The sequence below is a fragment of the Gossypium hirsutum genome, chromosome D03 (assembly GCF_007990345.1).
Source record: "Gossypium hirsutum isolate 1008001.06 chromosome D03, Gossypium_hirsutum_v2.1, whole genome shotgun sequence".
In the NCBI taxonomy this organism is placed as follows: Eukaryota; Viridiplantae; Streptophyta; class Magnoliopsida; order Malvales; family Malvaceae; genus Gossypium; species Gossypium hirsutum.
Window position 1 is genome coordinate 25,936,633 of NC_053439.1, and position 27,547 is coordinate 25,964,179.

The following is a 27,547-nucleotide window of genomic DNA, read 5'->3' on the forward strand; positions in this document are numbered from 1 at the left end:
TTTATTTTTCTACCAAAACGTAACACTTTCTTCCAGGGCGAGACTTTTAGAAACACTTTCTCACCAACAGAAAATTCATATTTTTATGTTTCAAATCAGCATAAGATTTCTGACGATTAGATGCAGCTTTCAAATTATCTCTAATAACTTGAACTGTTTCTTTAGTTTCCTTAACTAAATCAACCCCAACCATTTTTTTTTCATTCAATTTAGACCAATATAACAGACTTCTACATTTACGCCTGTATAAAACCTCGTTCGGAGCCATCTTTATGCTTGATTGATAATTGTTATTATACGCGAACTCGCTAACTACAAATACTTTTCCCAGCATTCTTCAAACTCACTAATACAACACTGTAACATATCTTCTAAAATTTGTATTATTCGCTCAGTCTGGCCATTTGTTTACGGATGAAAAGCAATACTGAAATTCAACCTAGAACAAAGAATATTGTGTAATTTACCCTAAAATCTAGAAGTAAACTACGTGTCATGATCAAATATAAGCAACAGTGGTACACCATGCAATCTCACAATTTCTGAAACATACAATTTGGCTAATTTCTCATGTGAATAGTCAGCTTGAACAGGAATAAAATGAGTTGTTTCTGTTAATCTATCCACGATAACCCAAATCGAGTCTTTTCTTTTCAGAGTCAAAGGTAACCCTGAAACAAAATCCATCGTGGCTCATTTTCGATTCCATTCAGGAATCATTATTGGTTGCAACAATCCCAACGGAACCTGGTGTTCGGCTTTTACCTATTGACAAACTAAACATCTGGATACAAACTCTGTTATTTCACGTTTCATTCCAGGCCACCAATAACGTTGTTTCAGATCATTATACATTTTTGTACTCCTAGGGTGAATCAAATAAGCACTACTATATGCTTCGTTCAACAATTTTCGCTTTAACTCAGAATCATTCGATTCACAAATTCAATCTCGTTAATATAAACAATCATCATTCCCGATATGAAAATAAGATTTCTTACTACTTTTCACTAATTCAAGCTTCGACAATAAATTTGGATCATTTTTCTGAAGTTCTTGAATTTTTTATAAAAATATCGGCTTTTCTATCAATTCCTCCAAAATAGAACCATCATGTTCAACGTTAAGTTTGCATTCGTAGCTTTCAGAGCAAACAAAGATTTTTGACTCAAAGCATCAACAACAACATTAACTTTCCCGAGATGATAGTCAATTACTAAATCATAATCTTTTAGTAACTTAAGTCATCTACACTGATGCAAATTCAAATCTTTTTGAGTCATCAAGTATTTCAAGCTTTTATGATCGGTAAAAATATGACATTTCTCGCCATATAAATAATGTTTCCAGATATTTGAAGCAAAAACCACAACAGCCAACTCTAAGTCATGTGTCGGATAGTTCTATTCGTGAGGCTTCAATTGTCTTCAAGCGCAATCACTTTACCGCGCTGCATCAAAACACAACCTAGACCACAAAGGGACGTGCCATTATAAACGATAAATTCTTTCCTGGTTTCAGGTTGAATCAAAACTGGAGCTTCAATTAACATATTCTTCAATTGCTCAAAACTATTCTGAAATTTATCAGTCCAGACAAAATTAACATCTTTTAGCAACAGTTTAGTCATCGGAGATGCTATAATGGAGAAGTTTTTGATAAAACACTGATAATATCCCGCTAAGCCTAAGAAACTATGAACCTCGGAAACATTCTTTTGAATTTTCCAATCAACAATTGCAGATATTTTATTCGGATCAACATGGATACCATTAATAGGGATAACATGACCCAGAAATCCAAACTCTCGCAACCAAAATTCATATTTTCTGAATTTCGCATAAAGTTATTTTTCACGTAGAGTTTGCAACACAATTCTTAAATGCTCGGCATGATCTGACTCGTTCATCGAATAAATTGGATTATCATTAATGAATACTACAACAAACCGATCTAAATACGGCTGAAATACTTGAGTCATCAAGTCCATGAATGTTGCAGGGTCATTAGTCAAACCAAATGGCGTCACTAAAAATTCGTAATAACTGTATTGAGTTCTGAATGCAGTCTTCGATACATTAGGCTTCTTAACTCGCAACTGGTAATATCCAGATCACAAATCAATCTTTGAAAATATCGTAGCTCCCTTCAACTAATCAAACAAATCATTAACAAGGTAACTAATATTTATTCTTAATAGTGACTTGATTCAACTGTCAGTAATCTATGCATAATCTCATCGATCCATCCTTCTTTTTCACAAACAGAATAGGAGCACCCCAAGGTGACACACTCAATCGAATAAATTTGCAGTCTAATAATTCTTGCAATTATACTTTCAACTCTTTCAAGTCTGTAGGAGCCATCCTGTACAGGGCTATTGAAATTGAAGCTGTTCTTGGCACAAGTTCAATTACAAATTCAACTTCTCGAATCTGTAGTAACCAAATCAATTCTTCAGGGAAAACATCAACATGTTCTCTAACTATCAGTACTTGATCAATTTTCGATTTTGCCACTTTCAAATCGAGAATATAAGCTAAATAAGATTTTCACCCTTTTTTGATCAGCTTATGAGCTGAAATTGCCAAAATCATGTTTTTCACACAATCAATCTCATCTGCCTTAACACAAATAAATTCACCACTCAGATGTTTCAAACTACCTTGTTTTCTTTGACAACTCCCCATCGCGTCATGTTCAGACAACCAACCCATTCCCAAAATAAGATCAAATTCATCAAATGGTAATAGCATCAAATTAGCAGGAAAGTCACAACCCTGAACTTTCAGTGGACATAATTTGCAAATCTGATTAACTAAAACACACTGACCAAGTGGATTTGTTACTTTAACAGTGTACTCAGTTGACACAATAGGTAATTTCTCATTGTCTACTAATGCATTGCATATATAAGAGTGTGTTGACCTAGGGTCAATTCATATACATCGATATCAAAAAGAGAGAAAGTACCAGCAATAACATTCGGAGTAAAAGCTTCTTTTCAAGCTCTAATTGCGTACGCTCTAGCAGGTGCTCTAGCTTTAGAACGATCAGTTGTATCTCTAGTCTTTCCTCGACTAGCAATGGCATTCTTACCGTTTCCCAACCTTATGCCTCTCTATGATGTAACTTTAGGCTTTGTAGATTGATTTCCCGAATCACCATGATGCCTTGGACAGTCCTTGAGAAAATGATCAGGAAATCCACACTAAAAATAGGTTCCTAACTTAGATCGACATTTGCCGAAATGCCTTTATTTTACATTCCTTACAAACAATCTTCTCAACATTTCTCACGCAACCAACACTAGCAGTCGGTGAATTAACAGATTTCAAGTTACTCTATCTTGGTCTATCTCTACCAGTAAACTCTTAAGGAGCAATTGATCGATTTGTATCATTTCTAAACTTCTTTGACGGAACAGTCCGAGCTGATTTAGATAACCCTCATTTGTTGAAATCTCAAGATCTCAAATTAGATTGTCGTTTACTCTTGCAGATTGCTTCAATTTTTTGAGCTCGTTCTAAGAGTTGTACAAATTCATGTAATTTCAATGCTGCAACAGGCATCCAAATTTCATCATTCAAGCCATTTCGAAACTAATGCACATATATTCTTCATTTGATACGATATTACGGGCATACTTGCTTAATTGTACAAACTCTCGCTCATACTCAACTACTGATCGGTTCCCCTATTTCAATTCAAGAAATTCTTTCTTTTTCTTGTAGAGGTACAACTGACTAACATATTTCTGCCTAAATTATGTCTAAAAGAAGTCCCAATTAATACGATCACTGGATGTCATTATAGTCAAAGTATCCCACCATGAATATGCCTTGTCTTTCAACAACGAAACCGTACAACTTAAATAATCTTTGTACTTTTTTATCAATAAAGTAGCATAGCGTAACATATAAAAAGATTGGATACAAAGGAGGGCATGCAATATCTACGAATACAATACACGGCATATTTCTCATTAGTTCCTAGAAAACATAGTTCTTCAAGCAAGAGCATCGGCACAATGGTTGCCTTCACAATAAACATGAAGAACACAATTATTCTAAAAGGTTCTCAATAAGGTCTTGGAAACATGATAAATCAATAAGCTTCTTGAGAAGACTAATGAGAGCAGTTACATCAACTTAAACAATTAATTCATCAATGTTCAAATGAATCCAAGAAGTAAGCCAACAACCATATTCGAAGTAATACCAAGAGAAAAAAATGAGATCTCGTAATCTGTTTTCTCTCATGGTTTTGGATCAAAGCACCAGCTCCTATTAAACTCGAATTACCAAGAGAAGAACCATTGCTATTAAGTTTAATGGTTTCTGTCAAAACCATCTTTTGAAAAACAAAAAAAATTGTTGTCGACTTGAAAACGAAACGAAAATTGGAGTCGCCACCGATCTTTTATTGTGGTGTGATCGAATCACCTTGAAAATAATTTTACGTCTGCGAATTTTGAGAAAACAGGTTCGAGAGTCGGTTACGCACGAGGAAGGGTTAGCACCCTCGTGACGCCCAAAATTGGTACCGAATTGATTATTTAATGTCTTAATGTCGAAATTTTGAAAAGATTTTAAAATTCAATCCTTTTATCTTGAATAAAATGAATTGGATGATAAGGTTCACTTATTCCAAAGAAATAAATTGTCACACTAAGTAAGTTAGAGTGCAACATTTCAAATCTTCAAAATTAAGTTTATCTTTTGACTTTTAAAACCTATGCATTTTGAGAAGGATATTGGATTATTTGGGTCAAATGAGAAAATCAAAACCCAGTAAGTTAGGGTTCGATTTCAAAAAATTCCTAAATATCGATTATTGCCTTTATTTTCATTTGTTAGAAAAATCTTCGTCTCGAGAAAACAATATGTCACATCCAATGCGTTAGGACGCCACGTATCGAATTCTCGAGAATGTGCTTTTTGTTTATGTTTTAAAAAGGATACTCGATTTCTTGGATGCAGCGAGGAAGATTGAAATCCAGTAAGTTAGGACATAATCTTTTCGAAGATCCTAAATTGCGAGTGTCGCATTATTTTGACGGCTTTTTGAATAAAAATGCTTTCGATATTTAAATGATACGAAACGTAACCTTTTAAGCAAATAAAATGCAATAGAATGATAATGTACAACGCGAATCGATTATTCGTAAATTTAAATATACACCAATGAATACAAACAATCAATAGATAAATACAAACAAACATAGTAACAATAGCCTCAATTATGCCAATATCAACATCAACATTCAAAATAAACACTATAAAAAAAATCAAAATGCATTAAATCATATACATATATTAATTTAAGTAAATAATACATATGGAAGGAAAATTTTAATAATAATATAAATGATAATATATACATAATAATATACAAAAGTTGAAATAAGCAAAATATATTAAAGTAGGTTTTTTTGTTTTTTTCTTTCTTTTTTTTTTAAATGTATGTATAAATAAATAAAAAGATACAATATAAAATCAATAATATGTTATATATACATGTATATAATCAAAATGGTTTAATATAAATTGTATATATGTATAAAATAATATCGTATATAAATGTTAACACCTAAAACAATATTATATAATAAAGTATATACATAAAAAAATATGTAGATAAATATATAAACTAATATACATGATAATACTAATAATAATGATGATAATCAGGATAATAAAAATAATTTAATAATAATAACAGTAAATTTGTTAAATAAATGAAAAAAGTGAATAATGAAAAGGGTTAAATCGTAATCAAAATCGAATTATCAGGAAATAAATGGGATTAAGCTAAAAAGGAGGGCCATACTGCAATGCGCGAATTACATGGGAGCCGATTGGGAAATATCCCGCTTCCCCAAAACGCAGCATTGCAAGCTGGGTTAAAATGAAACAAAAATGAAATAAGAGATTAAATTTAAAAAGAAATAAAAGACTGGATTGAAGCGCGTTTGAAAAGCGGAGGGACCAGGGTTGTAAATAACCCATTAATCAAAACACGCGGATCCCCTATGGAGCGGGTCGGGTCGCGTGCGGGATGCTGGGCAATGGTCAATACGGCACCTTTTTGGAGCCACTGATCAGGTTCCCAACGGTGTCGTTTCGAGTACCTCCAAATATCATTCTAACCCTAAATCAGAAAAACCAAATTACTTCCCCTTTCTTTTCAAAACAATCAGCAACCCTATGCCCCCATCCTTTCTTATCCGCCGCTCTTAAGCCCAGAAACCTTTTTTTGATTCTTTTTTTTCATTCCTTTTGTATTGATATTGTGCGTGTAACCTTTTTTACAAAAAATGATTGGCCTTATATAGCCAAAACAGAAAGAAGAAGGCAAAATAAAATTCTCTAAAACTTTTTTTTCTTTTACATTTTTTTCATTTTTTTGCTATTATTTTCTGTCCATTTGTTATGTCGTTACTCCTTTTCTGCTGTTTGTTGCATTGCAGGTACGGCCGTACGGAGCAATGGACGTGGAGGCTGGTACGTGGCGGTGGCGCACGTGCGAGGTACGGCTCGGAGGGGAGCCCGTGTTCGATTGCGGCGCGATAGCTGCTGAGGGCTAGGGTTTTGGCTCTGTTTTTTAAATGTAATGGGCTTAGGGCTAGGTGCACTGGGCCATTTGGGTAGTTTAGGTTAAATGATTTGGGTTTTGTAATCGGATTTGGGCTTAACTATTTTGGGTTGTAATTGGGTAGTTGGGTTAATAATTGGGTTGTGATATTGGGGCTTAGTTGGTCTGATGTATTTTGGGTTTGGGTAAATTAATTGGGCCTACTATTGTAATAAACTGGACGTTTTTTGTTTTTTTTTTTGTTGTTTTTTTGTTTTGTTTTAATTTGGTGTTTATTTATCTATGATTTTGGGCCCGGGCTAAAATTGAGTATTACAGCTGCCCCTCTTTGCTCATTGTCGTGTAATAGGAATGAAGCAAAGACTTAAAAATAGTCAATTTTCCCTTATCGTGCTGAACTTTGGTGCTCTTCTTCTTGAAGTAGCCTCATTCCATCCTACTGCATCTTCAGAGGTATAGGAATTACTTCGATCCACTCCGCCACAACGTCGAGGAGATAGGATTCGTAACTCGTCACCTTAATCTGCTTAACTGTGGTGTCAAGGAAGTAAGATTCGCTGTTGTAGCTTTAATCTTTTTAACTGTAATGTCAGGGAAGCAAGATTCACCGATGTGGCTTTAATTTGTTCCACTGCATCGCCTAGGAAGTAAGATTTGTTGTTGTAGCTTTAATCTTTTTAACTGCAATGTCGGGGAAGCATGATTCGCTGTTGTGGCTTTAATCTATTCCACTGCACCGCCTAGGAAGTAAGATTCGTTATTGTAGCTTCAACCTTTTTAACTGCAATGTCGGGGAAGCATGATTCGCTGTTGTGGCTTTAATCTGTTCCACTGCACCGCCTAGAAAGTAAGATCTGTAATTCTTCAGTCTATTCCACTGTAATCTCAGGGAGATAAGACCTGATGTGATCTACTCTACTGTAACTTCAGAAAGATAAGATCCTTTATTTTAATCCGCTCCACTGTAATCTTAGGGAAATAGGATTACTAGCTTCAATCTGCTCCACTGTAATCTCAGGGAGATAAGATTCCAATTTCAATTAGCTTCACTACTGCTTAGGGAGATAAGATCTAAAATTCTTCGGTCTATTCCACTATAATCTCAGGGAGATAAGACCTGATGCGATCTACTCTACTGTAATTTCAGAGAGATAAGATCCTTTATTTTAATCCGCTTCACTGTAATCTTAGGGAAATAGGATTACTAGCTTCAATCTACTCCGCGGTAATCTCAGGGAGATAAGATTCCATTTTCGATTAGCTCCACTACTGCTTAGGGAGATAAGGTCTGAAATTCATCGGTCTATTCCACTGTAATCTCAGGGAGATAAGACCTGATGTGATCTACTCTACTGTAATCTCAGAGAGATAAGATCCTTTATTTTAATCTGCTCCACTGTAATCTCAGGGAGATAGTATTACTAGCTTCAATCTGCTCCGTTGTAATCTCAGGGAGATAAGATTCCATTTTCGATTAGCTCCACTACTGCTTAGGGAGATAAGATCTGAAATTCTTCAATCTATTCCACTGCTGATCAGGGATATAGGACTTGTGGCTTAAATCTGCTTCCTTACACTTGAAGATAAGATTTGCCGTCTTCGATCTGCTCCACTATTGCTTAGGGAGACAAGATCTATAATTTCCCAACCTATTCCACTGCTGATCAGGGATATAGAACTTGTGGCTTAAATCTGCTTCCTTACACTTAAAGATAAGATTCGCCGTCTTCGATTTGCTCCGTTATTGCTTAGGGAGACAAGATCTGTAATTTCCCAACCTATTCCACTGCTGATCAGGGATATATGACTTGTGGCTTAAATTTGCTTTCTTACACTTGAAGATAAGATTCGCCGTCTTCGATCTGCTCCGCTACTACTTAGGAGACAAGATCTGTAATTTCCCAGATCTGTTCTCTGGGGAACATGACCTGTATAATGAACCTAATTATGCCTAATGATTAGGATGGCATGATCAAAATGAATCAAATGCTCCTAACTTAGACATGTGTGAATGGCATTTGCATGAATGCAGAATTTTATTTTTTCCTAGAATGATCCCGCTTAGGTTGTCATTACTCCAAGTTTATTAAGGCTTTGTGACTGACGTGCTACAACATCTTCTTTCTTGACTGGCTTTCCTGAAGAGACATTTAACCAGGTTGCCCCCCACTGTACACCTCAAAGTTTAATCCATTAGGGCGCACAATTTGTGCCATCATTCTCTCACTGCAATCCAAGGGTAGAAATATGTGGCTTTTCCTCAATCCTCTCTTATCACAATTCAAGGATACAGGATCTGAATCGTTCTGGTTTCTTACACTATTCCCAGGGTGTTGTACCAAAGGCTCATGCGCAAATGAAGGCTCTCTTTTTCGAGGTAACCTCTTCCTATTGCCTGGTGACCATTGCTTGCTTGTTTATTTAAGATTTGTCATCAACATGACCTTCTTGTCATTTTGTTCAATCAATGCATTTGACAACAAAATCCAAAGAGAAAGTCCAAATTTAAACTCTTCCTTCTCAAATTTCCAACCTTTAAATTTGGTGTGTTCTAAATAATAGTCCTGTTTCAGGTTCCTATATTACTTAGAACTTTTCAGAGTAATATGCAAAACTTCCTTTGTGAAAGCTTTATTAGTCCATTAATCATTATTCCAATGCAACATGCTTGCAAAAAGGGTCATAACAATGGATAAGAATAAAGTTGGTTCTGAGCATAGCTCGAAAGGAATAAATTATCAAAAATAGTAAAGAAGGATAACAAAGAAATTGATTGGGAATGTGTATCTTGAAAAGAAAAAGTATTCCAAGAACAAAAGAAATATGAGAATTGGGTGCCCCAGATATCGCAGCTTGAACTTCTCTGTACAAACTTTCTAAAGACCATTTTGAGTTTGACATGTGTTTAGGAGATCTACAGTGCTTTGTCGATGCCCCAAGATGTCACCTACCCTTTCCTGTTGATTCAGGTATAAAAAGATTACCACATGCCTAAAGATTCGAGTTGCTCTGATCGCTTCATGCCCCATTCTGATCAATATTTGAGCCGCCCTTTTCAGGTTTTCAACTCAAATCCCGTTGGTCTCAAGGTGCCCTTTGCGGGTTTTCCCCTCAGCCTCTCCATTTTTACTTTTTCATTTTTTCATTTTTCATTTTCATTTTTCATAATTTTTTCCTTTTTTTTTTGACTAAAAGTCCCTTTTGCAGGTTTTCACCTTGGTCCTTTCTTCTTCTTTAAACGAAGTATTTCTTGGTTGGATCCGAGTTTATAGGATTAGCAATCTCACTCAGGATCAGTGCTCCTCTAAAAAGGTCTTCTTTACGACATAGGGACATTCCCGGTTTGGCATTCACTTCCCTCTAGGATCCTTTCGTTGAGGAAGGATCTTTTTCAACATCCAGCCCTCTCACGGAACTCTGAGACGACCCTGTTTACTATAGGCTTGTATCATTTGTTTCTGGGACATCCGACCCTGATGAATAGCTGTTAACCCTTTTCCTAGGTCCAACTGACCACATCGCGATTGGATCCCTCCAACTCTAGCTCAACTAATACCCAGAGAGAGGGGATTTCAATAGGTAAAGCTACCTCAATCCCGTAAACCAAAGAGAGGGGTGTTGTCCTAGTACAGATGTTCGACAAGCAATGAGGGTAAATGGTAATTTCTCATGCCAGTCCTTACAAATATCAGTCATTTTTCAATTTTCTTGATGTTCATCTCTAGGCAATTTGCTGATGAATCGTGGTGTCTGCTTTTGAATTGATTTCAGACCTCAGCTCTCGTGTTGTTGTTCAAGCTCAACGCATTATCCAATATAATCTTCTTTGGAATTTTATATCGGCATATAATGACATTGGCGTGTGGAGCAGCCTCTAATGATCTCAAAAATGAAGCAATGCCCATTAGAAGTCTTCGATAATGGTGATTTCCATGCCCCATTTCGCTCAAAATTTGAGTCACCTTTTTCGAGTTTTCAACTCAAAACCACCTTTGGTCACAAAACACCCTTTGTGGGTTTTCTCCTTGGCCTCTCCTTTTTATTTTTCTTTTTATTTTTTATTTTCATTTTTTGATTTTGATTTTGATTTTGATTTTGATTTTGATTTCGATTGATTTTTTTCTTTTTCATTTTTTTGACTTTGACTTTGATTTTGATTTTTTCTTTTTTCTTTTTTTTTTTGAATTAGATCTGAACTCATAGGATTAGGCCAGTCCTTGTTATCCCTTTTTGATTAGAACCAATGTTTTTCCAGATAAGATCTGAGCCTTTAGGGGCGCAACTACGACAGAAAACTTTGGATCTTTCTCTTTAATCAGGATAAACCCAACATAAACTTGAAGAGATGGAAACTCGACTTCAAACGAGCAAAGCTATGATGAGTCCACGAGAAAGGCATTGCCCCGGTAAAGAATTGCATCATTCATACTGCAAATCATGCTGTTGTACAGATTTCATTATCAGCGGTTAACCTGGACATATCCTGGTATGATCATACAAAGACATCTTTGAACTCTAGAGGTAACTCAACAAGGTCTTGCTTCGTCTTTGCGGTTAGGTCAATCCTAATCTTCACCAAGCTTACAATTTCTAATGGTTCCTCGTGAGGTAGGATCTGTCTGTTCTCTTGTTCTACCCTCCTCGCCAATTCCGGAGATAAGCTACGATTTATGTCATTTCCAAAGTCATGGGATCCGTCTAAACACATGCCTCGCTTAAGAGGAAAATCTGAGTCTGTAGTAGTGTCATTCATGTCATTGATATCTGAGGACCCATAGCAAGTACCAAGGAATAAACAAAAGAATGTGTGAATTTATGAGTAATTATTTGTACAATATAATTATGAATGAAAGAATGATGTGGAAGACAATTTAAAAGAATAAATGAGTAATTATTCAAAAAGAATGAAAGAATATTGGCTCAAAAATGAATGCAAAGATGTATTTTATTAGAATAATAACGTCAGACATTAGCCTATTTCACAAAGGAATTTCTATCACTTTAGGCTAAAAACAACAAAAATGTTCTGAACATTACTCTAAATAAGCTCTAAAAACTACAGGATTTCTTCCACAAGCTAATTGCTTAGAACACTCCAGATTTATAAGGGCAGATATCTAACAAGGTCCCTTTTCATTTGTGTCTTCATATATGTCATTGGTGTGAACACTTGCCAACATTGTGTGTATGTTTTTCTCCTCTTTAATTTCCTCACATAGCTTCATCTCCTTGTCGTCCATCATGCCCGGAGCTAAGGCCTTGAATTTCACTCTCTTGGGTCTCGTACCCCTTCTCGTGATGGAACTCACAACGGTTCCTTGTCTCTCTATGGTTTCCTCCTAAATCAGAAATAACTAATCCCCTTCCTGCCCTCACATCTACCCCATTATCAACATGATTGGGTAGTGGATTTTTTGCGCTAGACGAGTCATCAAATCTGACAACATCCATGTTAATGAGTTTTTCAACCAGTTTCTTGAAGGCAATGCAATTCTCTATTGAATGCCTCGTAATTCCCGTATGGTAGTCGCATTGTGCGTTCGTATCATAACATTTGGGATACGGAGGCTGTATGGGTTTTAAGTAGAAGGGGGACACTACACATGAATCAAATAAGCTTCGGTATAACTCACTATATGACATTGGTATAGGTGTGAACTGAAGCCTTTCAGTACCTAGTTTCACTCCAGATTCTTGTCTCAATGAACCTTGTTGATCAGTAACCACCTTCCCTGGTTGGTTCACTGTAATTGACTTGTATGTACTCACATGGTTCACTTCATTCTCCTTTTTCTTTGGGACTGACATTCTATTATCCTCCTTATTCCCCATCTTCCTTAGGGCCTTTGTAATACCTGGGTACTCCACCATCGACTGCTTTATTTCTGCTGGGTTATCAGGAAAATTGTTCCTCAAATTGGATCCTGGACCTGTCAAGCAACTGACTGGTATCAACGTACCAGTCTGATATTGTTGATATCTGATGATAAAGGTGCCCCTTGTTGATACGAGTCACAAAGGCCCAACCCAAGCTTAAGAAGGTGATGGGCTCAAATCAAGAAAATCAAGATTCACTTTCTTGTTTTCAAGAAAATCAAGAAATCGAATCTTGGCCCAATTTTGCTATTCGGAGCAATTTCAAGAATCAAGATTTCAAATCTTGGAAATCTTGGTCCAAGAAATTGAATCTTGCAGCCAAAGCGCGTTGGATCTCCATTACGAGCGTCAACGACCCAATTTCGGTAGGAGATGGATCACAAGCCCAAATTCTTAAAGGCGAGGCCCAATAACCAAAATCCAGCCCAATCAAGAAATTTCTTCATACTTAGTTGAAAATCAGGCCAAAATATCAAAGGGCCCAATTTGTAAAAATCTTGCTTGTTTAATTTAATTTTTTAATCTTTAGGAGCATTACATGTAAAATTCGGCCCAAAACAGCCCATATAAGTGCATGGCCGAATTTACCTTGTTATTTTATTAATTAGGTTTAATTTTTTATTAGTTACTTGTGAGATTAGGATTTGTTGGAGGCCTATATAAGCTTTGGTCAGCCACCCTTTGTAAAAACATCTTATTATCATTCAATACATTAAATTTCAGTTTGTTAGAGTGCAGAATTTTCTTTGGGGTTTTCTCCAAGAATTCTCTCTTGAGCTTTCTTTAGAAGTTGTTTTAACAATCTTTTGATTGTGGGAGCCATCTTCAACCTTCTTCTTGCCATCGATATTCTTTGGAGGGGAGATTAGATCCGTTTGAAGAGATTTGTGAAATCTTTTGGGATTTCAAGGATCTTTAGGACTTATCCTTTAATTTTTGCTGTTCAATTTCTTTTATTTAATTCTACTTGTGCCGAATCTCAATTCTAATCTATTTGCTGTTTTATTTGTGTTTCCAGCCCTCGTTTATCTTAAAGAATTGATCAATTTCACTTTTTGCTGGAGTTCAACAATCAGCCCTAAATTCCCAAATTCTAGGGTTCTTGCCGAATGCACACTTATTCTTCTTGGGTGAATTTGGTTGTGGAAACTTAGGGGAAACTTTCGTGGTGGTCAATTGAACAGATCACCCTCGCTTTCTCAGCCTCAATAGCCGTTTTATGCCTTCAATTTCTTTCTTTCCCATTGACGCATAAACCCTAATTTGTTTCAAGAAATTCTGGTCGATCTAATTTGCTTGCAGATTTGGTGTTCTTTGACAGATTCGGCTTGTGGGAGTTCATTCTTGGGAATCAATTTTGTGTTCTTGATTTCAAGAAACCTCTTTCATAAGTGTTTCGTTCCTTGATTAGATCTTGCTGATTTTTAGGGTTCTTATTCCAGATTTTAATTTTCCAGATTTAATCTCGTTCTTTGTTTGATTTCAGATCTATTCGTTTAGAGCTTTCGTAGGAGTTTCCCGTGACTTGACGACTCGATCTTGGTCCGCGCGCAACCCCGTACCATTTGGTATCAGATTTTGGGCGTTTTGGGTGTTCTTGGTTGATTTCTAAACTGATCTCTATTTTTTAAACCATAAACAGCAGTTTTACCCAGAAAAATTGTTCAAAAAAAATTCATTTGAGTGGGTAAACGTTGTCCGATTGATCTGAAATTTTACATACATGTTTTTGGCACTGTGATTGAATATAAAAAAATTATTCCCGCAAAAAAATCAGTCAAAAAAGTCAAAAAACTCAAAAAAGACGAAATTCAATAAAAATTTAAAAAAAGATTCAGCGGGTTGAATTTGGTGCCCAAAATTTCCAGATCAAAAATTCAATATATAGGGACACTCCAGATTTAATTTCGTGATTTTTGGAGATCAGGAACACCTCGAACGAAGTTGTCAAGTTACTCCGCAGTTTTTCGGGTTTTCTGTTTTCAGCAATTTTTATTGATTCTTAGCTGTAGGTTTTCATTTGTTTACCTTTATTCTTCCTTTACGTTATCTAACACCTTCTTGTTTCTTGTGTTAGTAGGATTTAAACGTGTGCACAACTTCTTCCTCGGTGCAACACGAATCAATTGGTGTCTCGTCAGTTTTTGGCATCCTAGTGCAAATTAGGATTCTTTGGTAGTTTGGTTCACACTCTCTAATTGGTTGATATAAACTCTGATAAAGAACTCACAAGATTGAATTCGACCTCATTGAGAATTTGATTTTTTCTTTTTGAGTGATTAACGGTGAGGTTTGATAACTTTTATTTTTGAGTGTTGAGTGTTTTGCAGGTTTTAAAAAAATGTCTACAGGTGATAATAATAGTGACATATTTAAAAAATTCCAACAACAGTTGGATGAACAGGCTGCTGCTCTTCGAGCTTTGACTGCTACCATCAATGAGGTGCGATTGAATCAACAACCTCAATATCGAGATCCAATCAAAGAAGATAGGGATAACCAACCCCAGAGGCGCGGCCCTCGACGTGTCACTAGAATGGATGATGATTTTCATGATCGTGGACAATCATCTTTGGCAAAACCAAAGAGCGAGCAGCAACAAGAACATCTCTTTCATACTCGCTGCCATGTACAAGGTAAGCTTTGTAGAGTTATTATTGATGGTGAAAGTTGCTCGAACATAGCCAGCACGACGATGGTGGAAAAGCTTTGCTTAACCACTACCAAGCATCTACAACCTTATCAACTACAAGGGCTTAGCAACAAAGGCCAATTTAGGGTCACTCAACAAGTGCGCATCGCCTTTTCTATCGGTAAGTATCAAGACGAAGTTGTGTGCGACGTAATGCCTATTCAAGCCTGCCATTTGTTGCTAGGAGAACCATGGCAACTGGATCGAAAAGTCACTCACGATGGTCGTACCAATAGGTATTCTTTCAAGCATCAAGGAAAGAAACTCACCTTAGTGCCGCTCACTCCGGAACAAGTCCATGAGGACCAAATCAAACTGAAAAATTCTGTTAAAAAAGTGAGGAAAAAGAAAAAGAGAATGAAAAAGAGCAAAAAGAGATTGAGAGTGAAAAAGAAATTGAAGAAAGAAGAGAAAATGAATTAGAAAAAGAAACAAAAGAAAAAGACGTGGAAAGGGTAGTGAGGAATGTTTCCACTAACCAAGATATGAATTTTTCTTGTGTTGCTACTTTTCAGGTTCCCGAAAGATCGAAAGATAACTTTCAACTTCAATACCTCTCAAATGAAAGACGCTTTCATACGATCAACTTAGGCAAAGATGAAATCACACTACATGATCCCGAAGGTAAGCGAGGTAAGGAAATTTTAGAAACCGAGTCCAGTGCAGATTTGAAAATTATTGATAAAACTTTTGGTGACTTAGTTCTTAAAAGATTCCCTCATTTTGATCCGATTAATTGTTACTCTTCGATTGTGGTTGATAAAGTCATTACGAAAAGAAGCGTGATTTGTTATTCTCTTGATTTACCTTGTGTAAAATCCTCGAATTTGTCCAAATCTGTTTTGGAGAATAAGGTAACGAAATTTTCCAAATTTGTTTTCAATTTATATTCGTGCCTTAAACAGTTTATGTGGTTGTACATGAAGTTTGAGTTCCATTTGACAAAGGTTAACTCAACAACGGAGATTCGACTACACTATGCCCCCGATGAACGAAGGTTTGTTTTAAATGAAAAAGGTAAAATCGACCCTTATTCTTTTGCTTATCAAGGTAAGATGCTTGAAACCTTTGAAACACTTTTGTACTCCTCGGATAGCGACAAAGATCGTGTTGATGAACACTTAGATCGAAACGTGCTTGACTGTCCTATTTTATTTATTGATGATAAATCCATTTTGATGGTTGATAAAAATATTCTTGTTTTTGATAATGCATGTGTGAGTGAATCTATAGACCGTCGATTAAGGCATGGTAATCTGAATCTGTCCATTCACATGCGTTATACCTGTTCTATTATGCTTATAATTGGACTACAAGCTTGTTTGCATTGCTATTTACTATTTCATGGCTATTCTTTTCAGTGGACTCAATTGCCATTAGTCCCGTTCGATCGAGGAAAGTCGAGTTCATTTGATTTTTTAGATTCGAGGATGAATCTTTTTGAGGAATGGGGGAATGATACGAGTCACAAAGGCCCAACCCAAGCTTAAGAAGGTGATGGGCTCAAATCAAGAAAATCAAGATTCACTTTCTTGTTTTCAAGAAAATCAAGAAATCGAATCTTGGCCCAATTTTGCTGTTCGGAGCAATTTCAAGAATCAAGATTTCAAATCTTGGAAATCTTGGTCCAAGAAACCGAATCTTGCAGCCAAAGCGCGTTGGATCTCCATTACGAGCGTCAACGACCCAATTTCGGTAGGAGGTGGATCACAAGCCCAAATTCTTAAAGGCGAGGCCCAATAACCAAAATCCAGCCCAATCAAGAAATTTCTTCATACTTAGTTGAAAATCAGGCCAAATGTCAAAGGGCCCAATTTGTACACATCTTGCTTGTTTAATTTAATTTTTTAATCTTTAGGAGCATTACATGTAAAATTCGGCCCAAAATAGCCCATATAAGTGCATGGCCGAATTTACCTTGTTATTTTATTAATTAGGTTTAATTTTTTATTAGTTACTTGTGAGATTAGGATTTGTTCGAGGCCTATATAAGCTTTGGCCAGCCACCCTTTGTAAAAACATCTTATTATCATTCAATACATTAAATTTCAGTTTGTTAGAGTGCAGAATTTTCTTTGGGGTTTTCTCCAAGAATTCTCTCTTGAGCTTTCTTTAGAAGTTGTTTTAACAATCTTTTGATTGTGGGAGCCATCTTCAACCTTCTTCTTGCCATCGATATTCTTTGGAGGGGAGATTAGAGCCGTTTGAAGAGATTTGTGAAATCTTTTGGGATTTCAAGGATCTTTAGGACTTATCCTTTAATTTTTGCTGTTCAATTTCTTTTATTTAATTCTACTTGTGCCGAATCTCAATTCTAATCTATTTGCTATTTTATTTGTGTTTCCAGCCCTCGTTTATCTTAAAGAATTGATCAATTTCACTTTTTGCTGGAGTTCGACAATCAGCCCTAAATTCCCAAATTCTAGGGTTCTTGCCGAATGCACACTTATTCTTCTTGGGTGAATTTGGTTGTGGAAACTTAGGGGAAATTTTCGTGGTGGTCAATTGAGCAGATCACCCTCGCTTTCTCAGCCTCAATAGCCGTTTTATGCCTTCAATTTCTTTCTTTCTCATTGACGCATAAACCCTAATTTGTTTCAAGAAATTCTGGTCGATCTAATTTGCTTGCTGATTTGGTGTTCTTTGACAGATTCGGCTTGTGGGAGTTCATTCTTGGGAATCAATTTCGTGTTCTTGGTTTCAAGAAACCTCTTTCATAAGTGTTTCGTTCCTTGATTAGATCTTGCTGATTTTTAGGGTTCTTATTCCAGATTTTAATTTTCCAGATTTAATCTCGTTCTTTGTTTGATTTCAGATCTATTCGTTTAGAGCTTTCGTAGGAGTTTCCCGTGACTTGACGACTCGATCTTGGTCCGCGCGCAACCCCGTACCACTTGTGGACGCCCATCTGGCTGGACCTAGATGCTTGTCGAAGTACAATCTAGGGAATAGGTCAGATCCTCATTATCAACCCCAAAGTGGAACACCGGGTCTTTCCTTTTTTCTAACTCTCCAGCTAGCAATCGGTTGAACTGGCTCATCCTGGTTCTCTGTAATTCTAGCATCTGATCTTTCATCTCCTATTGAAATTCGGTCAATTGCTCCTGCATCTGTATCTGCATTCGCTCTAATGTTTCCAACCTTTGTTCCATTTCTCTAGTCTTTGCTTGGATACCGTAAGGGTGTTTGGTTGGTTGGTTTTCCAGATTAGCTGAAATAAATTTACTCATTTAGACTCTTTCAATGGATTTTAATGCATGTAATGCAGATGCATAAAATGAATGCCTAGAGAGACATTGATTTTGATTCAATTGCATTTAGGAAACTTTTCTAGAAAGCAAATTCCTTTACATAAAGCAGATGCATGTACGGCCTTGCCCTTATATTCCAAGAAACAACATCGATCTTTTTCTTCATTCGCATGTTTGTGATAATCTTGCCAATTTCCAATAGATGCCACTGCTAGCTCCTTTTCTTGATCTTGGTCGCGATCCATCCTCTGCCCATCTTCATAAGCTTGTCAGCTTCTTTAAGGGGTTGGAATGTCGAAGGCTCTTAGACGATCGCCTTGAATCCTCAGGCCACGAAGCAAGGTCACGAACTCTTCCATCGCTCTTCTTGTGTTTCTCAGAATATATTCAGGTAGCTGTATTGTTTTCCACTTTATCAAGGGATCTGTATTCCATGACAAGCTTTCTAATTTAGTAATTAGATTTGAATCAATGTCTCTTTCCTAAGATGCAAATGCAATACAATCATAATCAAAACAAAACAAGATAGGTTAGTACAAAACAGAAGCAAACAAGGAAAACAAAAGTACCTAGTCAGGTAACCACTAAGGATTTGGAGTGGCTCTACCTAGGATGGGTTCCTAAGGTCTTCTACATGCGGTTTGGCTCTAAAGTCAAGGTACCCGAACCAGCAGATTCCTCGATCTTCACTCATTATAAGCTCATACAGACCGAGTTCGATTCAGGGGAATATATTTCCCTATGGCTGCACGGAGATAAAAATCTCACAAAGACATAGGTACGGATGTATTCCGAAAGTGATCCACTATCCTGCACGGAGGTGAAAACCTCACGAAGGAGTAGCTTCTCACTCCCACTTAGAGGGGTAAGACCAACGGTCTTTATGCAATATGGTGCCAAGATATAAAACTCAATTTACAGTAATCATCCAAACAAATGCAAAAAGAGGATCGTAATTTTTCAAACCCAATTTTTAATTTTTCGGCAATAAGACAAAAACAATCAATTTTACGGCTTGACTCTCTTATTGTCCCCAGTGGAGTCGCCAAGCTGTCGAAACCATCTTTTCAAAAACAAAAAAATTTGTTGTCGACATGAAAACGAAATGAAAATTGGAGTCACCACCGATCTTTTATTGTGGTGTGATTGGATCACCTTGAAAATAATTTTAGGTTTGCAAATTTTGAGAAAACAGGTTCGAGAGTCGGTTACGCACGAGGAAGGGTTAGCACCCTCGTGACGCCCAAAATTGGTACCGAATTGATTGTTTAATGTCTTAATGTCGAAATTTTGAAAAGATTTTAAAATTCGATCCTTTTATCTTGAATAAAATGAATTGGATGATAAGGTTCACTTATTCCAAAGAAATAAATTGTCACACTCAGTAAGTTAGAGTGCAACATTTCAAATCTTCAAAATTAAGTTTATCTTTTGACTTTTAAAACCTATGCATTTTGAGAAGGATATTGGATTATTTGGGTCAAATGAGAAAATCAAAACCCAGTAAGTTAAGGTTCGATTTCACAAAATTCCTAAATATCGATTATTGCCTTTATTTTCATTTGTTAGAAAAATCTTCGTCTCGAGAAAACAATATGTCACATCCAATGCGTTAGGACGCCACGTATCGAATTCTCGAGAATGTGCTTTTTGTTTATGTTTTAAAAAGGATACTCGATTTCTTGGATACAGCGAGGAAGATTGAAATCCAGTAAGTTAGGACACAATCTTTTCGAAGATCCTAAATTTCGAGTGTCGCATTATTTTGACGGCTTTTTGAATAAAAATGCTTTCGATATTTAAATGATACGAAACGTAACCTTTTAAGCAAATAAAATGTAATAGAATGATAACGTACAACGCGAATCGATTATTTGTAAATTTAAATATACACCAATGAATACAAACAATCAATAGATAAATACAAACAAACATAGTAACAATAGCCTCAATTATGCCAATATCAACATCAACATTCAAAATAAACACTATAAAAAATCAAAATGCATTAAATCATATACATATATTAATTTAAGTAAATAATACATATGGAAGGAAAATTTTAATAATAATATAAATGATAATATATACATAATAATATACAAAAGTTGAAATAAGCAAAATATATTAAAGTAGGTTTTTTTTGTTTTTTTCTTTTTTTTTTTAAATGTATGTATAAATAAATAAAAAGATACAATATAAAATCAATAATATGTTATATATACATGTATATAATCAAAATGGTTTAATATAAATTGTATATATGTATAAAATAATATCGTATATAAATGTTAACACCTAAAACAATATTATATAATAAAGTATATACATAAAAAAATATGTAGATAAATATATAAACTAATATAAATGATAATACTAATAATAATGATGATAATTAGGGTAATAAAAATAATTTAATAATAATAACAGTAAATTTGTTAAATAAATGAAAAAAATGAATAATGAAAAGGGTTAAATCGCAATCAAAATCGAATTATCAGGAAATAAATGGGATTAAGCTAAAAAAGAGGGTCATACTGCAATGCGCGAATTACATGGGGGTCGATTGGGAAATATCCCGCTTCCCCAAAACGTAGTGTTGCAAGCTGGGTTAAAATGAAACAAAAATGAAATAAGAGATTAAATTTAAAAAGAAATAAAAGACTGGATTGAAGCGCGCTTGAAAAGCGGAGGGACCAGGGTTGTAAATAACCCATTAATCAAAACACGCGGATCCCCCATGGAGCGGGTTGGGTCGCGTGCGGGCTGCTGGGCAATGGTCAATACGGCACCGTTTTGGAGCCACTGATCAGGTTCTAAACAGTGTCGTTTCGAGTACCTCCAAATATCATTCTAACCCTAAATCAGAAAAACCAAATTACTTCCCTTTTCTTTTCAAAACAATCAGCAACCCTATGCTCCCATCCTTTCTTATCCGCCGCTCTTAAGCCCAGGAACCCTTGCCAAACTCCGATCATGGCAAAGCAGGCAAGGATTCCATGGCGAAATATGAAGGTAATCCCTTTTCTTTTCTCTTTTCGTATAGAAAATAGAAAGCAGCAAAGAAAAATAATAGAGAAACGCAGAAAGAAGAAAGAAAAAAATAAATAAATAAATAAACAAGAACCGAAAATGGTGAATCACCTTCAAAAACTCAAAAAACTTTGTTTTTTGATTCTTTTTGTATTAATATTGTGCGTGTTACCTTTTTTTACAGAAAACGATTAGCCTTATATAGCCAAAACAGAAAGAAGAAGCCAAAATAAAATTCTCTAAAACTCTTTTTTATTTTACATTTTTTCATTTTTTTGCTATTATTTTCTGTCCATTTGTTATGTCGTTACTCCTTTTCTGCTGTTTGTTGCATTGCAGGTACGGCCGTATGGAGCAGTGGACGTGGAGGCGTGGTACGTGGCGGTGGTGCACGTGCGAGGTATGGCTCGGAGGGGAGCCCGTGTTCGATTGCGGCGTGATAGCTGCTAAGGGCTAGGGTTTCAGCTCTGTTTTTTTAATGTAATGGGCTTAGGGCTAGGTGCACTGGGCCATTTGGGTAGTTTAGGTTAAATGATTTGAGTTTTGTAATCGGGTTTGGGCTTAACTATTTTGGGCTGTAATTGGGTAGTTGGGTTAATAATTGGGTTGTGATATTGGGGCTTAGTGGGTCTGATGTATTTTGGGTTTGGGTAAATTAATTGGGCCTACTGTTGTAATAAGCTGAACGTTTTTCGTTTTGTTGTTTTGTTGTTTTATTTTTTGTTTTAATTTGGTGTTTATTTATCTATGATTTTGGACCCGGGCTAAAATTTAGTATTACAGTTTCCATTGAACATGAATAAAGGAATAAAAATAAACATTCTTAAATTTTCTTAGGCAACAGCTAAAATTTTAATAGTAATAGAAGGTAACGAATGTTTTTGGTTGAAAATTATCAATGTATAAATTTATATGTTAATAATAAATCACCTAAAACCTTAAAAATGATTTATAAATAATTAAACTTTTTAATATATAACACCATAATTTACCATCAATATATAAATATATAGTAATTATTTGCAGGCTTGAGATAGCAAAACGCTTGCGCTTTCACTGATCTCATCTCTCTTCCTCTTCCTCTTCCTCTCGCTATCCCCTTCAATTTCCAACTTCACTCCAAACAACATAGGGCTTTCATCGTCATCTTTTTCTTTCTCGAACTGTGCATAATTAGCCACCAAATCAAGAAGTTTCTTGAATTTTCTTTTCATGCTTGTCAGCTCCCAGTTCAATGCCCCATTTTCCTTCCTCAAACGCTTATTTTCGTCCATTAGGTTGTTGAATCCCGACGATGAACAAGTTGACGAAGACCTTTGATCTTCCTCACACTCCAATGGTGATGACGCTTGAGCTATTGCACTGTTTTGTTGCCTATTTGCCCATGATTTTCTTCTTCGGATTTGGGAAAGTAGCTCGCCTTCGCCCTTTCGAAACATTTCGTTGCAAAATTCCCATCGACTAGTTGCAACTTTCCGAAATCCCTACGAACAAATAAATATATGCAAGATACATTTACTAATAATTTGTTTTGGCCAATACTTATTAAGCATATGGTTTGGATATAATATGGCCAACATGCATGCTACGCGGGATCCATAGACTCGAGAAATTACTAGTTTACCACTAAAAAAATCTCAAAATATAAAATTAAGAGTAGATCTAGTAACTCTAGACACCGTGAACAGTATAAACACAATGCAACATCAAAATAAAAACATGAACTTAACAAAATTAAATAAATATGTACATTTATCAATACAAATTATTAACTTGCTTAAAGTTATAAAATAATCTGAATATAACTTAAGAAATACACAAAAACGATATGAATATGAAAATTGTCAAATTTAAGTAGGAATTAATTGAAACATATATGATTGAATATTTTTCAAAAATAAATTAAAGGTAAAAAGTAAATTAATGAAACCAATAAATTGATGCAAAATAGTACATTTTCTTTACCGTGTGACAAACTTTTATTCACACATATAGGTACATGAGCCAATGTTAAAATTAGAATTCTAAATCTATTACATATATGACCTTTTTTATATCAAGGAGAAGGATGTAAGTGGAGTTTGGTACTTAGCTTACTATTGAATATATGAATTAAACTTTAGATTCATAATTATTTCTTTTAGATTCATATTTTTGTCTAATCAAAAAATTCTTTTGGGAAAACTATAGAAAATTGGTAAAAACATATCCGATTAAATTAAAATTAAAGGCATCGAACGTAAATCATCCATAAAACGTTTTATTTTATTAGGTTAGACCCCCTACGTGCTTTTTAGAGTCGAGCTTTAGTCAAAAATAGTAAAAGCGCCTCAAGGTCTTTTTTTGGCGCATTTGACTAAAATCTATGCCTGAAATGTCTAGCACAACCGACAGAAAACAACACATAAAAACAACAGCCATCAAAAAACCAGCAACAACCAAACAAGCCACCAACTGAAAAATATCTTAACACATCTTTAAGTATGGTATATCTAAGTATATTTTCTTTTAAATGATAATACTTAGGTGAAGAAAAAAATTGTTGAGGGACTGGAATAAAAATATAAATTATTGAGGAGTCTACTGGCACTAAAAATTTTATGTTAAAAGGATAAACTTGAATTATTGATTCTGAAAACCAAGTCAACTCAACCTAAATGATAAAAACAGATGTTAAAAGAAATTTATGACACGAGCATTAAACATCGGTTGCAATGATACAAGGAAAAGGAACAAGAAAAAACTACTTACGTAAGTATTAAGCTGGCGGACAAAGCTAGAGAAATTGCTATGCTTGAAAAGTGTTGGGAGGAGATCACGAGCAAACTCCGCTGGCTGCCACACGACAAAACCTGACCCGTCTGCGTTCCACGATATAACATCATTGGTGATCGGATCCTCCACTAACATGTAAGTCTTCAACAAAAATGGTGGTGGTGTTGATTTCCTTACATATTCTAACGAACCTTTGTTATTATCACTTCCCATCATAGATTCCATACTAATACAGAAAGTGAAATCTATATAATAAGTATTGTGTAAAATTAAATAAAACGAAGAAGAAATTAATTCAAGGATAAGGGGAGAAGAGAAGAGGGGCAGTTAAGAACTCCCAACCCCAACAATAGAAACCCAAGACGACTCCACAGTTCATGAGAAATGCAAGGGCAAGGTTTTGGCTTTTCCCTTCTCTTCTTTCCTATTTCTCTCTGAAACGTATGTTCTTCAACCCCCTACCGCTTTTTATATTAAAGGCATTGTTTTACTATGTATGTGGGTCCATGTGTTACTATGAACCTTACTTTTGGAACGCCCAATTTCTAAATATCTAAAGGAACATCTAATTACAATTTTTTTTTTTTAAATTTCGATTTGACCCGTAAATTCTGAAATGGTGTTTAGTAGTTTTTAATTAGCGTAGATGCAAATATAACTTATTTCACGATTTGTGCTCTGAAATTTACCCATTTTTCACTTTACTATTTAAACTTTTTTTATCCTTTTTTGTATATAATGTACATTGCTTCGTTATGATTTTTGATCTAATTTTTCAAGACATTAAAAAAGAAATGCCACTTACTGATTTTTATATTTTCATAAAAAAAATTCTTGAATTATTTTTTAGCTTAAAAATATATTTATTAAAATTACATTTAACTAAAAAATTAAAAATTGTATTTTTTTTAATTCTTTCTCTTTTTTTCATGTTTTCTTTCTCCTTTTTCCTCTTTCCCAATTTTCCTTCGTACCCATAAAAAAAAACCATTGCTGAAGTCTTCATTTCCATCATAACTATCATTAGAATACACCCAAAAAAAAAAAAAGAAAAGGAAAGACAACAAAAAGCAAACAGCACAGTATCAATTCTGCCTAAAGCAAGAACTGAAGTCTTCCGAGTATTATTTGATTGATCTAAACACTGAAAGAGAAACTGAGAAAAACCCATACCGAAAATTGAACACAACAGAAAACACTTAGATTTTATGTTGAAGTTTCAAGATTGCTTTGGAAAAATTCAAATTTTCCTTTGAAAAAAGAAATGATGGAAACGAAAAAAAAAATTTAAAACAAAATAATGATGAAATTTGGATTCAAACAGCCACGTGAGAGGTGATTAACGGTAAACGCCAATATCTAGAATTTTTTGAGTTGATTCGAAACTTTAAAGGGAGAATAATTTGAGTTTTAATTTAATTAAAGAAAATTTTATAGAAAATCATAAATAAAATAAAAGCATGTGAATTAATAGGAGATTTTTTTTCTCAGTCATTTATAAATTTGTAGAGTGTTCTTAAAATCACTTTAATCTTTGGGGGAAGAAGAAGATTGAGGGAAGAAAAAGAAGACAGAATCTAGAAAGTAAGAGTTTGAAACCTAAAAATTATAAAATTAAAAAGAAATTTTCATCTTGAAATCTAAACAAATAACCTCATCAATCTTGAAACTCAAAAATTATACAATCATATTTTATTTTTGGGTTAAAAATTATTTAATCATTTACCATATACAGAGATATAGGGAGAGAGTTTATATCATTTTTCTTATTCTTTTTTCTATGTTTATTGATAAATTAGTTTTAGATTAGATATGTTTATGTAATGTTTATATATATATTTTTATTTTTATAAATTTTCAAATTTATATATTTTATAAAAAATGATATATTTTTATTAAAAATATTACATGGTGCTATTTTATTAGCTACAACAAGTAAAATAAGGTTTATAGGCCGATTTTTTTTAATTAGGATTTTAGGTCGGTTTTAAAATTAATTATGGATTAGGTTGGTTTAATTGGAAAGCGCGTTGGACGTGCTCAGTTAACGGTTAGATTCTAACGACTTTTTAAACGTTGCCGCCAACAGTAAAAAAAATTAAATACCCAACGGTAACTTTTTTTTACCCTATAAATACCCTTCAAATTTCTTTTTTTTTCATTTGCATCCTTCTCTCAACTCTCTAATTCTCTCAAACTCTCTCAAACCCTCTCGAGTCTCTCAACTCTCGTTTTAATATTTTTTTATATTTTTATTTAAAATTATTATTTTTAATTATCTCATTTTTATTCGTTTAAATCGACTTCTCACAAATGGCTACCTCCTTAATCCGCTTTAATGACAAGCATATTTATGTCACCCAATTAGTAATGATAAGAGCGAAATTTAAATTTCGTTAATATCAATAATGTTAAATTTAATTTTTTTATAATTATAATTTTTTTTATTGTGTCAATAGGCGGATGATCGTGTTCTAAAGGGCTTTATCCATAATATGGGAAATCCTATGATCCTTGAAATTCGTGGCCACTTGCAAGCAGTTGGATTCTTACATGTATCTTGTATGTCCAAGGGCTGCAAACTCGATTTGTAACTAATCAGCACATTGGTGGAAAGATGGAGGCTCGAAACACATACTTTCCACCTTCTATACGACAAGTGTACAATCACACTCAAAGACGTAAGACTATAACTTGGTCTGACAGTGGATGGGTCAGTCATCACGGGATCTGTGATCATTCCGGGCAAAGTGACCCTCTGCCAATAAATGAACTGGTTGAAGGATAATTTCAACGAGCTTCCTAAAGACCGAATGGAGGAGGTCATACAATAATATGCCCGAGCATACATCATGAGGTTGATCGAACACATTTTAATGCCCAACAAATCTCAAAATTTGGTCACGTAAGGTGGCAACTACATCTAGTAGACTTCAATGAGTGTGGGAAACTAAGTTGGGGATCTATCGTATTGTCCACGTTATACCAGGAGATGTGTCAGGCCATGCTACCGAGTGCGGCATCGATCGGTGGTTGTCTACTCCTACTGCAGACATGGGCTTGATGGTGACTATCGTTTCTACATCCTATGGTGACCAACCCATATATGTTCCTGTTGGTGACGAGGTAAACATCATTTATTAACAAATGCGTAGTTTGTACAATAATTTTTATTATTATACGTTTTGACTAACATATCACTTATATAGGTAGAACCATGGGTCGAGCTACATGATATTGGTCGAGGATCTAGAAGATATTAAGTTGTTGTTAGATCAACTCTCGAAAGCCGAGGTTAGTTACCTATTCTTTCGAACCTATA

The 27,547-nt window shown here is 35.0% G+C and overlaps 1 protein-coding gene across 1 annotated transcript; it reads right to left on the reverse strand.

Moving 5' to 3' along the window:
* Positions 1 to 22,466: 22,466 nt before the first annotated feature.
* Positions 22,467 to 24,450, reverse strand: LOC107944177 (heat stress transcription factor B-3-like). Its single transcript, NM_001327475.1, is given in 2 exon segments — positions 22,467 to 22,934; positions 24,202 to 24,450. Coding segments are annotated over 2 exon segments (717 nt in total).
* Positions 24,451 to 27,547: the final 3,097 nt, after the last annotated feature.